Source organism: Lotus japonicus, chromosome 5 (genome assembly GCF_012489685.1).
Source record: "Lotus japonicus ecotype B-129 chromosome 5, LjGifu_v1.2".
Taxonomy (NCBI): Eukaryota; Viridiplantae; Streptophyta; class Magnoliopsida; order Fabales; family Fabaceae; genus Lotus; species Lotus japonicus.
The window spans coordinates 3782199-3798846 of NC_080045.1; the positions used below are offsets into that span (position 1 = coordinate 3782199).

The following is a 16648-nucleotide window of genomic DNA, read 5'->3' on the forward strand; positions in this document are numbered from 1 at the left end:
TCTTTTCACCCTTTTGGTGCCCTTTTCTAGCACAACCGTTAGTTCTCTCTTCTTTGGATAGTTTACTAACGAATTATGGCTAGGGAATCTGCTTCTCGGAGGAGGAAAATAAGGTTTGAACATGTGAGTTGAAGCATCTGACTCTTGTATTGGGTCTGAAGTATTACTCGTTAGAAAAAGTTAATTTTCAAAACACTTTTAATTTGAAGGCTTTCAAGATTGATTTTGCTCATTTATGGAAGACAAACAAAAGTGTGGACTATAGAGGTTTGGGACATTGATAAAAACCTTTTCACATTTAGATTATTTGCCATAAAGGATCGCGACAATATAGTGAGTGTTAGGCCATGTAATATTTTTTGTTTAACCAAGGTATCCATCACCAACAATAGTAATAACCATCTCTTTGGGGATGTTTGTACTAAGCGGTAATCGGTCGGTTACGAAATATGCAACATTCTCATGAGTAATGATCGAACCCTCTAATCCATAAATTTTTAATAAGAATACTTTTGTTCTATATAGTTGTATGTGAATGTTAATCCTACCTAAGAGGTGGGTATAAGGACAACTAATTTTTTCCTTTCTTGCCACTACTTGGATTGAGGAGTTTCTTTGGTTTCCTTACTTCAGAAGTAATGGATCTTTAATTCATTATTTTTCTTAAGGTATCCCTACAATTGTTAGTCATAAGACTAATCGGTCAAAACTCTGATATCACATTAAATAAACATGTCTATCCCAACAAATGTTTCTCTATACAAACTGCTTAGGTATCAGTCCATTTTTTTTTTTTTTGAAAGTGATTTTAATCCATCTTTGGGGGAATAAAATTGTCACATCCTAAAAAAAAAAAAAAAGAGTGACCCAAAACAAAATAAAATAAAATAAGTGGTATTTTAACTTTAAGCAGGTAACTTATTATCTTTTTCACTTTTTACTTGGAACCCAATCTCAAGAATTTTATCGAAGAAGAACCATTATCCCCTTTCTCTGGCTACATCTATCTATCTGTATCCAATCAAAGCTTTTGCATTTGCTACAACACTTAGCTCACTGAGTGAAAACCATGGCGGTTTCGCTATCCACTCTCACTGCAACACTCTCTTCACTCTCCTTCTCCTCCAACATTTCTCACAACCCACAAACCCTTACCTATGCCAGAACCACCCAACCCCTTTCCCTCTCGCGCGTCCCCAAAACCCCCTCCCTCACCGTCTCCGCCGCTGCTCCGGTGGAGCCCGAAACCGAAAACCTCATGAAGTACGTCAAATCCAGGCTTCCTGGTGGATTCGCTGCTCAAACTACCATCGGCACTGGTCGCCGGAAGAGCGCCATCGCTCGCGTTGTTCTCCAGGAAGGTACCGGCAAGTTCATCATCAATTACCGTGACGCCAAGGTGACATCTGAGTGTTTCTTTTTCTGTTGCTAGAATGGTTGGCTTTCATATCAATTTCTTCCTTGCAGAAGAACAATTTGTATAATGGCATGTTGTATATGTGTATGCAAGTGTGTGTGTTTGTGTCTTTTACTGTTTTAGCTGGAATGAAGTTTTATATATATTAGAAATGTTGTATATTATGATCTAATTGCTATAACTAGCTTGGGGAATTGAAATTTGTTATTGGGTTGTTAGTTCCTATTCATACTTCACCATAATGTGAAGAAATTTCTGATGTAGTCATATTGGATTTAGGGTTTGATGATAAACATGCTTGAATTGGAATCAGATAATGTTCAAATTATGTGGATTGTGTTTCTTACAGTTGTGTATACTACCTTCTCCTTGCTAGTAACCAGTGTTGTTAATTGCGGATGGCGGGTCATGGCGGAAAGCCAAAATCCTGCCATACATGACAAATAATGCTAGAATATAGCGGAATATGTCGGAAATGGCGGGATATCGTCCATGGCAAAAAGCCAAAAAACCGCCATGAGAAACCGCTATGGCATGGTATTTAACACTCTATATGATTGATCTATCTTTTACAAACTCAATGCAGCTGCCTAGTAAATTTATCTCATTTTTAAAGTATATTGACTATTTTTAAAACAGGAGTTATCATATAAATCAAAAAAAAATCATATAAATCAAAAGTGTTGATAGCATACTCCTTTTGTCTGTAGTCAAATTAGTCCTTGAAATTTTCAATATTCTCTCTCAAAAGCTCTTTATCAATGCTTTATCCGTCAAATTAGTCCTTAAATCTTTATTTCATCTTTTTAATCAACCCCTGAAATACTTGTTGCAATGAGTAAATTGAGTGATAACATACACAATTGGGGATTCAAGAAATTACATGAAAGCGCTATATTTTTCAGGGACTAATTTGGTTATTTACTCATAATGTTTAATCTTCTTTTGTCTGATTTAATTTGATATTGTGCAGGAATATCTTCAGGGAAATCCGTTGTGGCTTCAGTACATTAAGGTACCCTTGGTAACTCTGGGATATGAAACTAGTTATGATGTGTTTGTCAAAGCTGAGGGTGGTGGCCTCTCTGGTCAGGCTCAGGCAATTTCCCTTGGCATTGCTCGAGCCTTGCTAAAGGTAAGCGAAGATCATAGAGTACCTTTGAGACAGGAAGGGCTTCTAACCAGAGATTCTAGAGTGGTTGAGAGGAAGAAAGCTGGTCTCAAGAAAGCTCGTAAAGCCCCTCAGTTTTCCAAACGTTGAGGTTGGAATTATACATGTATGGACTGTTTTTTTTCTTTCGCTCCTATGTCTTGGAAGTTGGTTACATTTTGAACAATTGATTGTTTTATTTGTAGTTGTAAGCTTCCTTTAAGTAATGTAAAGAGAAACTGAAAATGATCACATGGCCTTCTATGCAGGACCCTGCCCTTTGTTTTCCATTTTTTGTTGTATTGTTCTGCATGAAATCGGGAATGTAGTAATTATATTATAAGATTTCTGTCAGTTTCATACTCAACCAAAATCATTCCTTTTAACTTCATAGCAGGTTTCTTTTCAAGACTTTCTGAATCAGTCTTCATTCCTTATGTGATGTCAACTTGTTTCTGTTTTCTAGAAATTGAAATGTTTGAAACACTAACATGTGAAATTTCTGAATATCTCCATTATCTGTGGAATTTCTGAAGGGGTTGTCGTAGCCTGGGACTTGGACCATTCTTTTATAGAATTGTGTAGTTTTTGTTCTAAATGTGCTCACTTCACATAGGTATCATGCTTTGGAGGATAATTTAAAATGCATGAAATACCTGTTAACAATGCTCACTTCTTTCTAAGGGTTTTGCCCTGCAAGTTATTTTTCCAATTGACTTTTATAGTGCACCCTTATATAGAATCATGTAGTTTTTGTTATAATGCCATTGAATTGAGAAGTTTGAGGAGGCGTCTTTTGGATCCTATTGCGTAGTTGCTTACAAACAGGAATCAAAAGGTCTACGATACTCACTACCATTATCAATGTGACTATGTTACAGCTTCTTTCTTGTCTCCTCATGAATAGAAGCCTGAAACTATTCCAGCTTCTTCTTCTAGTAATAAACCAGCTTGCTTAAATGATAATCAATAAAGGTAGCAAAGTAAAATGCCCACAAAGTGTCATAGTCTTCATCAAACCGTCAAGCCACAAATATATGAATACCCAAACTCAAGCAGCCTTGATTTTCTAGGAGGATGGCTTTTGAGTGAGACCCTTTTGCTTCCTAACCAGGTAATGAGCCCACCTTTCTATTTTTTCCCCTCCATTCAAACTTGATAGAAGATACTTCTTGGCCAAACAATATTCATGTGTTTTCACTAAATAATTTAAAAGTTTGATTCTTGTCAAATTATTATTCTTAAAAATGTTCAATTATAACACAAAGTAGGCAGATATATCATATATGCATTATTCATAGTTCGAGCTAATAGATTCTTACGTGAGAGGTCATGCTAAAAATCAATGGCGTATAAATAGTGGTTTCAAACAAATAGTGTTAGTGTAAACAACTCCTCATCATTACTCATCCTCAAAACTCCGTAGTTACCTAAAGGCCAAAACTCCATAGTCCTAAAGGCTAAAGTGCAAGCTAAAAAATCTCTTCTGGATATCACATGAAAAGAAACACCAACATCAACATCGCCAACGCAACCATTAATTAAAGTTTATAAATTTTATAATATTTTTCAATATGTATGAATCTTGGATTCAATATTCCAAATTTTTATTTCTTATGTCTGGGACCTCCGCTGGATATTCATGTTCCTTACATCGTATCAGAGCTCCAACAGTGGAGCTCACCGCCAATGCCATGCTATGATTCCTATCTCCAACATTCTGACTGTCAGAAGTTCAAGCGTTCGCGTCGCACCACTGCCAGTCTATACTCCTCCTCCTCCTCCACTTTCTCGGATTCGATCAATCTTGGACACAAGATTTCTTCTTCGACGATTTCTGATTCAGCCACAAAGCATATAACACCTGAGGATATTTTCCCTTATTCGTCTTCTTCTTTGGACGAAGCTACAATATCGGATTCAACCATGGATTTTCATGCACCGGAGCCTAAAGTTCTTGAGGATTCATATTTTGGCGTGCGTCCTCTAATTTGAATCTCTGCACCTGAACTAGATTCTTCCCCTGCTTCATTTGATTCGATCATAGATAAATTTGTTTATGAGAAGACTCTTGATGATTCGCCTTTTTTCTTTCTTCGTTGACAGAGAAGCCAAGATAATTGATCCGTTCGTTTTTAGCACTTTCAGAAAGGGTTTCTTCATTTATTCTTCGATGTTGGATTCATTGTTCGCTCTAGATTCATCTTGGACGCCCACTAAATCGTTCTGTTCGAGTTCATCATCAAGTTGTTTAGTGAGGCGTAAGCAACCTCTAGTGGCTAGTGATGCTACAATCTCTAATACCATGTAAGGAACATGGGTATCCAACAGAGGATCCCAAACTTAAGTAATAGAAAAACTAAAATATTTGACTCCAAGATTCATTCATACGTGAGGGTAGTCCAACGCGGGTGTGGCGTTTGTCACCTTCAGCAATTATTGAGTTTTCATGTATTGATATTCTTCATTAGCTTGTCGTTTAGAACTCTTCCTCTTGTAACAAAAAAAAAAATATTGAAAAAATATTATGAAATATTACAATGAGTTCTCTATTTATAAAGTCACACGAGTATTCTAAGAGCATCTCCAGTGCAAGGTTCTTAGTTCTTATTTTTGAGTTAAGAACTAAGAACTTGGTTCTTAACCATTGGAGGAGATGACGTAGAGTTCTTAGTTCTTAAAAATAAGAACTAGGTTCTTATATAAGATGTTTTACTTTTTGAGTTCTTAGCATGAAAAGTTAATTTTTTCTCTCTCATTCATCAATTGATTTAATTTAGGTATTGAATTAGGTGCTTGCTGTGGTACCTTAAGCCAGATTAAGGCGTGGTACCCAAAATGAGTCGGTTCAACAATAAAGACTTATGTATCAGTTAAAATTTTGATTGTGTTCTATCGTAGTAATGCAGCATTCCATTCTTAGGAACGTGAGATTTGAAAGTTGTGTTTTTTGAGCTATGTGCATCCATCAACCATGGTCATTTTACGCGCATCTCCATCACCATCATTCGTTTCCACCACTCGTACATTTTTCACCAAAAAATGAATTTTATGAGATAAAGTTAATTGACAAGTAAAGTAAAATCTAGAAATGTAGTATTTACTTTAAATAACATGATAATAACCTATAACCTATATAATTACTTAATGGGGGTACCATACAAAAAAAAATTGAGGGTATCACAGAATTTACCATTAAATTAACATTTAAATTTAAATGAAAATTATATGAAAGTAAAAAATACTACTACTATAATGATATTGTGGGACCAAATGAATAGTGCTAGAACTAAGAACTCATGATTGGAGCAAAATTTGCATAGAGTTGCTTAAACACATGTGGCAGTACGGACCCACATGAATAGTGCTAAGAACTAAGAAATAAGAACTAACATGGGAGATGCTTTAATAATTCCACAAAATAAAAATATATATTTCTATTTATTAAAGGGTCTCTCTAATATGCGCCACTTTTAGAGGGGTGTAATTTTACACCACTTACTTTGACCGGTTATAATAGGTCAATACATTAATTTTTTTTTTAAATATCACTAAAAATTTATTATATATTAAATTTTTCTAAAAAACATGTGTTGACCTGTTATAACATGTTAAAAAAGGTGGTGTAAAATTGTACTGTGGTGCATATTAGAGGTGACCTTTATTAAATTTAAAATGAAATCAATTGTTCCTAAAAATGAAAAATGATTCCTGAACCACTGAATAGTAGAAACACACCTAAACACCAATTTTTCCTGCGGATTTGGCCAAATAATACACTGAACTAACCACCTAAATACACATGACTAACCATAAAGCACAGAACCGTGTAAAGTTGAAATTCCTAAATTAGGGATTTAGCCAAATAATACACTGAACTAACAACCTAAATACACATAACTAACCATAAAACACCGTGTAAAGTTGAAATTCCTAAATTAGGGATTTGGCCAAATAATACACTGAACTAACCACCTAAATACACATGACTAACCATAAAGCACAGAACCATGTAAAGTTGAAATTCCTAAATTAGGGATTTGGCCAAATAATACACTGAACTAACCACCTAAATACACTGAACTGTGCTTTATGGTTAGTCATGTGTATTTAGGGGGTTAGTTCAGTGTATTTAGGTGGTTAGTTCAGTATATTATTTGGCCAAATCCGCAGGAAAAATAGGTGTTTAGAGGTGTTTTACTGTGTAGTGGTTCATGAATCATTACTACCTAAAAATACAGCAATGATTAAGCCCGTAGCTCTGAGAAGCAAAATCAGAGGCAATTTTGTGGTCGTTTTAGTTTGTCTGCATTGCCTGCAAATTTGATTTTAACAGCGATAAACCCATTTCCATTTGCTACTTCAATTCTCTCCTCTTCTCATTCCACTTTCCTCAATGTTCCACAACAACAATAGCCTCAGCGTCTCGATCCCCGTCTCCGACGACGAACCCGATGAACTGGGTCGGATGCGTGTGCGCGCGCGGCGGAAACGGAAGAAACTCACCCACCGTCGGTTCCTCCGGAAGCTTCTTGTCAGATACTGGATGCTACTCATCATCATCCCCACCGCGTGTTTGCTCTTCTTCGAGGCCTCCAGAATCGCTCGGAAGCCTAGTTTCAATGTCAACTCCGATATACAAACACGCACGCCAGTTGATCGATCTAGTCCCCCATTGAGGAAGGAGACACACAGCAACCTCAATCGCCTTGATCCTACTACCCATGTTGTTGCTGGTGTCAGAGAACGTGAGTCCTCATCAACCCTTTACTTTTTTCCCTCAAAGAGTGAGGTTCTATAATTTTCATTAGTTTTCTTAATTTTAGACTTTGATGGAGCTATGTTTTAAGATTTATTAGTGTAGGGTGTTTAAATTCAAGAAGGGACATGTTATGTGTGAATGTGATTTAGGCTCACTTTGGATTAACTTCTAGATTATGATAGTTTTTTAAGTATTTGATTGATAACTAAAGAAAAAGACTTTCTAAGTTAGTTTATTGGTGTTTGTAGACAAGTTAGATGAACTAGTTTCTGAAGATGTTGAAATGGACATGCTGAGGTTTATGTTAACTTATTTGGGAAACTGTTATTTAAGAAGACTCGTAGTAATTGTAAGATTATTTGAATTGTTCTTTCCCTATGAGTGTTTGTTGGTTGGGAAATTGATTCAGATTAGCACTTGATTCTATCAGGTTGTTTGAAGCTCCTGCCACCTGAAAAACTTGATCAACTGGATATTCCGGTGGAAGAAGAATCTAGATTGCCTGTTGGTAAAGTTCTATACATGTCAGAGAGTGATCTGTCTATTCCGGGAGGGAATGCTACATTGTCTCAACTGCGTGCTGAAGACACAAGATTTAATTTATTTACTGGAAATCAAACGTTTGAGCAGAGAGATCGAAGTTTTGAGGTGATGAACTGCTTTCTAATATCTTTCAAAGTACCTGGATTTTGTTTGATTTTTCTTAAAGTAGAGCTGCTTTCTACTACTTGATATGCATGGCTGGATGTGGGTTATATAGGCTTTATTTCTTTATATAGGTGAAAGAAACAATGATGGTACATTGTGGGTTCTACAGTGAGAATGGAGGGTTTAAGATATCTGATGAAGATCGAAGTTACATGCAAGAATGCAAAGTTGCGGTATCTACTTGTGCGTTTGGTGGCGGTGATGATCTCTATCAACCAATTGGAATGTCTGAGGCTTCGCTGAAGAAGGTTACTATGTTGTATAAGGTTTATTATTGATTTATATTAGAAGTCAGTAATCTTATATGCCAAATCTATTTAGTGTCATGCAGGTTTGCTATGTAGCATTCTGGGATGAAATCACCCAAAAAGCGCAGGAATTAGTGGAGCGCAGAATTGGCGAAGATGGATTTATTGGAAAATGGCGTGTTGTTGTCGTCCGGGATCTTCCTTTTGCTGATCAAAGGCTGAATGGTAAAATCCCCAAGGTATTAAATCTGTTTATAGCCATCTCCCCTCTTTCTCATTTGCTATATCTTGATAGTGCTTGAAGTGCATAATCTAGGCGCAGCTGCACTTTGTTCCATATCCTGCCCTATCTTTACCCTGAGATTCTTTTGTTTTTTTATCCACTGCTATGTATTCACATATGTGGAGTGGTTGTTGTCTTAATTAACTTCTCCTTTAATCCTCACTAATAACTCCATCAATTGTGCATTTTGACACATGCTTTATTTATTAAGTATAAAACAAGTTATATGTCTAGGATGGTCTTTCATTTCTCTACTTCTAATTTTGGCTATTATCCTTTTATAGATCCTTCTTTTATTTGTTTCATTTTTCAACCTTTGGGGACTTGGATATCTTTCAGATGTTAAGCCATCGTCTTTTTCCTCAAGCAAAATACTCTATTTGGGTAGACTCCAAGTCCCAATTTCGGAGGGATCCATTAGGTGTGCTAGAAGCACTCATTTGGCGCACAGATTCTATACTGGCCATATCAGAACATGGAGCTCGTAGTAGTGTCTATGATGAGTCCAAGGCTGTTGTCAAGAAAAACAAAGCCAAGCCGGAGGAAGTTGAAGTGCAACTGAATCAATACAGAAAAGATGGCTTGCCTGAAGACAAGAGATTTAATGGAAAGAAAGGTATGCAAAGACTTTATTTTCATTAGCTAACTGTGATTTTAACATTTTTCTTCCTTCCTTCATATAAGAAAGACTGTTGTTCTATTTAAGACAATATTTTTCCGTCATTTTTGTGACTGTTAGGGTCTCACATTGACTAAAAATATGGCTAAATGAACTCCTTATAAATGGTAGAACAGTCCCCATCCCTGAGCTATTTTTCTGGTGGAGTTAGGCCTAACCCGAATACTAAGATGGTATCTAAACCTATCTTAGATCTGTTTAATGGGTCAACCATAAATGGTCCCCCTGCAAATGTCCAGTCGTGCAAACCTCACGATGTAGATGTCCAACGAGGGTGTGTCAAGGTCCTACATTTGCTAGAGATATGGCTAAATAAGTCCTGATAATGGGTAGAGCAATTCTCATCACTGAGCTAGTTTTTTGTGTAAAGTTAATCCTAATCCGCATTTGGAAGCTCACTCCTTGGGTCAGGGCTTGTGTGCCTTTCTCCACCTCATTGGGTACGCTTTTTGTGCTCCCCTCAGGTTGTGGAAGTTGCTCGATTGTTAGCGCTCCTCACCCGAGGATCCCTAACTTGTTTGCTTAGTAGCTCTAGAAAGTAAACCGGTAGCTCATCATTCTTTGTTGCCTCTGTCATTCCTGCTCCTCACCTGAGGATCAATCACTTGGAGTTACTTATAATGTCTATAGCTGCATGTCAATAGATGTCAGTCCTCTCTCTTTTACTTACACGGGATAGTTTTCCAACCTTTGCTATAATATTTTGAAAAATGTTTGATCAAACTTTTTCTGTGCAGCTCTATGTGAAGCCTCTGTTATCGTGAGGAAGCATACACCAATAACTAATCTATTGATGTGCACCTGGTTCAATGAGGTGGTTCGCTTCACTTCTAGGGATCAGCTCAGCTTCCCATATGTCTTGTGGCGTCTGAACGCATTCAAAAGCATCAATATGTTCCCTGTCTGCACCCGCAAGGATCTTGTCAATAGCATGGGCCATATCCGAAAGGCCAAACCACTGCAAAGCTGATTTAGTTAAATTGGTTGAAGAGATGCTTACCTGCATTTACCTAACCATTATTATTCCATTAGTTTCATTAGCCAATATGAATCAGTCAATCAGGTATATGTGTTGTTTTTCTAACCCCACCCCATTTCTCTTAACCTGTGTACATGATAATTTGTATTTTGTTTACTGGGAGCTCTTGGATTAGATCATTCCAGAAAAGATCTAGTTGATGGAAGGGTCAAATCATACAAACAAGAGATTTTGCTTTTGATCTGTTTCAACACATAATTTTTTTTAATAAACTAATGTTTTCATAAAATTGTCAGATAGTTGTGCTCTTTATACTGTTTTAAATTCTTTGTAGTGTGTTAGGATATCAGTTGAATGTAACGTGAACGGACTTCCATCATAATTCATAAGCAGAGTTTTGTTCACAATTTTCCTTGAAGTGCATCCGTTTGCACTGTTTACCAGTTATTTTTGAAGTGGGATTTCATGGCTAGAATAATGATCAAGTTAAACATAAAATTAAATAGTTAGTCCCAGCAATACTTCAAGCTGTTGATGCAACAGATGCCTTGTCAGCGTAAAGAAACCCTATATAGTCACCCTTTCAAGTTTGGTTAATTTTTTCATGAAATGACTTAGGATTAAGTTGGACCTGAATGTTTATTTTAATGGTCATTTGGTCTTTATTTTTATGTTTTTTAGACGACACAAGGAATAAGCCTGACGAGTCCTGGAAAAAAAAACAAGAGTTGCATAATGGAAGGATCCTTTCTAAGGTTAAGTTGATTTTGCAGAAATAGTTTAAAATAAATCAAAAAACAGAGATAGAGAGAGAGAGAGGTCTATATTCTGAGGCCTTCAATTACCAAAGTTTTGTTGTTTACGGCTTACCAAAACCCATAAGCCATAAGGCATAAAGTAGTCTTAAATGGTTAGGTTTTGGTAGTGTTTGGTTTTGACATGTGATTGCAAGACATGTTAGTATTTGACAAGTACTTCATTCACTATATGTAAGTTGAAATTGAAAGAACGACACACAAAAAATGGCAAATATTAAGAGGGGAGAGCCTTCACATATTGTTGAAAGGTTCATGAGCCGCAAGTATGAGTGTTCACTTGTTGGTTTAATTCGAGTTTGAGGTAAAATATAATTCAAATTGGTGAAATTTCATTGGTTTATTTGATTTTTAAAATTTTTCTCAACAAATCTGAACCAAATAGGTATTAAAATCAGCATATCGTTTTTAATAAAATTATTATTTAACTTCCTAATATACCATTTATCTTTATCATTAATTTTAATATTTCCATGTTTTTTTATCCCTATTCAACATGAATTTAAGTTAATATTAATCTATATCTATCTATATCTATATCTATATCTATATCTATCTATATACTTTAGAAAAGAGGAAGGCTGTGAGACCCACCTAGATGATTTGGCAATCCAAGAATGACTTTCACTCAACCTCCCTCTTTGCGTGACAAGTGTCACTTTCTTATTGTTTTGGACCAAAATAGTGGAAGCCCATTTTGATTTCAGATTTTTTATGAGACCCATTTTGATTTCAGATTTTTTATGAGGCCCATTATTGTATATTAAATTGGAATGGTGTTATTCCAAGCATTAAAATCGTATTTATTTTGCTTACAAAAGAAGTCAAGAATTACAGGCGTGATAATTTTGTGGAGGAAATAACGGGTCAATTTACGTCAATCATTAACACCATGAAACAATTTTGAGATTCATGGTCTAAAAGGTCACGCTGATTTCAAATTAAGTTTGATTCAACATATTAATTAATTTCATATTTTACTGTATTAACACGACTTTAATTGTATTTCATTTTTTCCTAAAATTCCTCATTTTGATGATTAATTAACGTGCAGCCTGAAATTTTGGTCCATATTAATTAATTTTTTTTGTCAAAGTCCATATTAATTAATTTAAATGACGAAAATTGAGCGGAAAAAAAAATTCCTTTTAAAGCACGCTGATTTCAAATTCTGTCAATTGTAGGTTTTTTTTTCCTTTTTTAACATGCATTACCAGTAACCCTAATTATCAATTTCCTATATAAACCACCTCATGGTATTCTTCAACTTCATCATTCCTTCCCATCAAATATTAGCTTTGAAATATACTTTGTTCTAATGGCAATCGACGATCTCGCCACCATCGTCGCCTCAAAGGAGAACTGGACTATTGTTGCAAAGGTGAACCGTTTGTGGCTTAGTCCGAGCTTATATGGCTCCAAACTTCCAATTTTTATATGAGTTTTGTATGGAGACCCATCTATATACTTTAGAAAAGAGGAAGGCTGTGAGACCCACCTAGATGATTTGGCAATCCAATCATTCCTTCCGAGCTTATACGGTTCTCTTTGGTTCAATTTTCAATCGACCTTTTATCACCCTTTTATCATATGAAAGATTTTAACCATTTTTTTAACAAGTTGAATGCTTTTCAATTGCAGATGATGATTACCATATCATTGTTTGGAACTACATATGCACAGGGGAAGTTGATTTTTGATTTTTCATTGTTTATAATTTTCAAATCGATTTTTTATCTCCCTGTAATGTTCACTCATAACGTATTGATTTTAAGAAAAAAAAAGTTTCATGTGATATATCATGTGCATTGAATGCCTCTAGGAATATGAAAGGTAATTTTTTGGTATATCATATGCGTTGAATGTATCAGGTGGACGATGATGGACTCAAACTTACAAATAACTTTAAATTATGAGTATCAAGTCTACATAGCTCCCCCAGATCACAAAAAAGTTATATTATGTTCCAGATTTCAGAGTACCAAATTATCAGCAAATTCACAAACATCACGTCCAAAAAGGTTTTAATTTTCTGATTTGGTTTCCTAATGCACAAAGATCAACAATTTCCTATTATTAAATTTGTAGTATAAACTTTTGATTTGATTATGTCTAATTAATTTTCAAATCTTAATATTTAAATTAATATTTGACTAAAATCTAATTTTTTTTTATTCAAATGTGTATATTTGGTATCAAAATATGATTATTTAATGGTTTAAATCTCCAAGATTTTCCTCCATTTAAATGCTATATTCAATTTTTGAAAAAAAAAAAACCTTTTGACTAAACCTATTTAATGATTATTTCAAAAATTGAAGTTAGTCACATATCAGCAAAATTAACGTTAGTCAAAATTAATGCTAAATTTCAGGTTAATTAATTTTAGTCAAATACTATATCCCTTACGTTTTTTTATTTTAGTGATTAGTTCACTTATTGAATGATTTTTGAATTAACCTATTTAATGATTATTTTAAGGCTTAAAAGCACTTTTGGTCCCCCACAAATGCGATGTGTGCAAACATGATCCTTAAACTTTAAAAATAGCATTTTGAGTCCCCCACGTTACCCTCTGTCAACAAAATTAGTCCCTCCGTCCAAAAACTAACGTTTTATCCTATGTGGCACATTTTAATTGATGTGAATGCTTGTGTGGCAGTTTTTTTCAAAAAAAAAAAAGAATTTGCATCTGTTCCATCATCTTCTTCATATGCATCATCATCCTCCTTCTTCATTTTCATCTTCATCATCATCTCCAGATTCGTCCTTCCTTCACCATATCTGAAAGCTCTTCCTCTTTCGTGCCATGCCCCCACCAAAAAGCCCAAATGTCAAACTGAAAAGTTCCAAACCCCAAACCTCCGTCCAGCCACCTTCAACACCAAAAAACCCAATCGAAATTAAACCTCGGTTGAGATCTGGTCAGAGAGTAAGAGAAGTGAGTGTAACATGCCCTTTTTCTCCCCTTCCCAAATTTCTAGGTGATTTCTTATCCATGTTCGATCAAATTTCTGGGCGACTTATGGGTATTTGTTAGATTAGGAGGTTAGGGTTCATCATCATCTTCACAATACGTTGTTGCTGGGTCTGAGTTGAAGAATATTATTTGGGTTTGAAGAAAAATTTGGGGATGGGTTTGTGTTTCAAGTTCAACTCATTTTATTCTGGGTTTGTTTGATGAAGAAGGGCACTAACCATTTTAGTTATTTTTGAAATCTCAATTTTAAATATGAATCCAATGAGACACCATGCAAGTCAAATACGTTTTTGCTTTATAGATTTGAAAACGTGGTGCCAATTCCAATTCGTGCTAATACCAGTTCCTGCTTCTTTGCCTGAGTTCAGTGTTATATATTGACAACCATGGCAAACAATTATGAAAGAGAAAGAAGGATACATATCATGATTCAATACAAATCATCTTTTTGCTTTTCAGGATTCATATCTATTTGCTGGGTTTCAAGCAAATGATGAATATGGTGGAAGAAGAAGATGAGGATGAGGAGAATTTGCTGGGTTTCTTCAGTTTTTTTATTTTTCAATTATTTTTTGGGTTAAATTACATATCTGTCCCTAGAACCGTTAGTTTTTTAACGGAGGTACTAATTTTGTTGACAGAGGATAACGTAGGGGACTTAAAATGCTATTTTTAAAGTTTAAGACCATGTTTGCACACATCGCATTTGTGGGGGACCAAATACGCTTTTAAGCCTTATTTTAAAAGATAAAGTTAGGTAAATATCAAAAACATTAATTGCTAAATTAATTTCCTTTTATGAAAAAACATTATTTAGTACACCTATTTAATAATTCTTAAATACATTAATTTTTACTCAATTAATAAATTCAATAAATGTTTTATTCCTTTCCTAAAAAATGATTTTAATACATCTATTTAAAGGTTTTTAATTACAGTAATTTTTAGTCAATTAATGAAATAAATTAAATGTTATATATATATACAATAAGTGCTATATTCAAAAAAAAATTAAAAAATATTTTGAATTAACCTAATTAATGATTATTTCAAAAGTTAAAGTTAGTCAAGTATCAATAACATTACCGGCTGAATTAATTTCCTTTTATAATAAATATTTGAATATCTAAAAATATTTGAATCAGTTTATATAATGGAATAATTAATATATTATAAAACATGCATTTTTATTGTTATAATTCATTTTCTATTTTAATATTTATTCAAATTATTTTTACTATCAATAAGATAATTACGGAGCAAAATACAACACCTCTTTAATGTTGATTAATCAATTATCGATGTATTTAATTAATGTCATTATTTATAGCAAATTATTGACAACATTAATAATGTACAATTAGTTGCAAATTTCTTACATTTCCGAACTAATTTATGCCTACAAATGTTTTAATTACTAATTTTCATTGACTTCCACATCATGTTATTAAATGACGTCGTGCCTTGAAACCAATTAACATAGCCTGTTACTAAAAATAAATCGAATTTCCCACAAATAGAACCAAATATGATGGCCTAAAAGGTTGATTCCTATTATAACTCCACACTATAACTCTTTTGTCCGAATACCCGATGTCCTAAACCTTGATGCCTACTACAACTATTTAATCGGTGAGACTGTGGTATATTTACCCGTGTCGTTGCATCTATGACGAAGGAGTTGTATCTAACACCACACACAACGTGGTGTATCAAAAAGTCTTCGATAATATTTGACACGTAAGTGCTTATTTATCTTACAATTAATTTCAAATTAAATTTTATTATTATGAAAACTGATATGGTTATTATTTTTATTTTTGACAGCATAAAAAGATGTCAAACAGTTTATTGATCATCTAATTTGAAGGTTTATTGGCGCTTTTATAAGGTTCGTTTATCATTTTCAAATTATACACAGTTTATATTTTTATTGGTTAATTATTATTACTCTTATATAAATTTTTTACCTTTGTAGGTTCTATACCTCAAATATGCTTGATTGACAACAAGATCGGTTATGAAGTTTTTATCATTAATCATAGACTACAACTTCTAATAAGCGTTCATGTCGTTGTCATTGTTATGTTTATCTTATTTCAATTTCAATGTAATGCATTCCTTCAAAATTTGGTTCTTATTACTATTCAAGTGTTGACATTGTGAGGTTTATACAACCTCATCAAATTAATATATTTATTGTTGCTCATTCATCTACCTGTTTGTATCATATGTTCGGTTTCATATCTGTTCTACTTACTAAAAAGAGTCTAAACTAAGTTAAAACATATTTCTACTGATTCATCTTTAAAATAAATGTAATCGCCGTGCAACGCACGGGTAAAGAACACTAGTACTTTAGAAAAGAGGAAGGTTGTGAGACCCACCTAGATGATTTGGCAATTCAAGAATGACTTTCACGCAACCCCCCTCTTTGCCTGACAAGTGTCACCTTCTTATTGTTTTGGACCAAAATAGTGGAAGCCCATTTTGATTTCATATTTTTTATGAGACCCATTTTGATTTCAGATTTTTTATGAGGCCCATTATTGTATATTAAATTGGAATGGTGTTATTCCAAGCATTAAAATGGTATTTATTTTGCTTACAAAAGAAGTCAAGAATTA

At 34.3% G+C, this 16648-nt stretch overlaps 2 protein-coding genes across 2 annotated transcripts; both read left to right on the forward strand.

Annotated features, from left to right (window-relative positions):
- Positions 1-988: 988 nt before the first annotated feature.
- Positions 989-2958, forward strand: LOC130720338 (30S ribosomal protein S9, chloroplastic). Its single transcript, XM_057570966.1, has 2 exons — positions 989-1399; positions 2391-2958. Exons 1-2 carry the CDS (start codon positions 1070-1072, stop codon positions 2676-2678), a joined length of 618 nt encoding a protein of 205 aa, XP_057426949.1. The 5' UTR covers positions 989-1069; the 3' UTR covers positions 2679-2958.
- Positions 2959-6820: 3862 nt separating this feature from the next.
- Positions 6821-10515, forward strand: LOC130720447 (probable hexosyltransferase MUCI70). The gene is made up of 6 exons (XM_057571092.1): positions 6821-7315; positions 7760-7977; positions 8109-8285; positions 8369-8524; positions 8908-9184; positions 9985-10515. The coding sequence occupies exons 1-6, from the start codon at positions 6964-6966 to the stop codon at positions 10215-10217; spliced, it is 1413 nt and encodes a 470-aa protein (XP_057427075.1). The 5' UTR covers positions 6821-6963; the 3' UTR covers positions 10218-10515.
- Positions 10516-16648: the final 6133 nt, after the last annotated feature.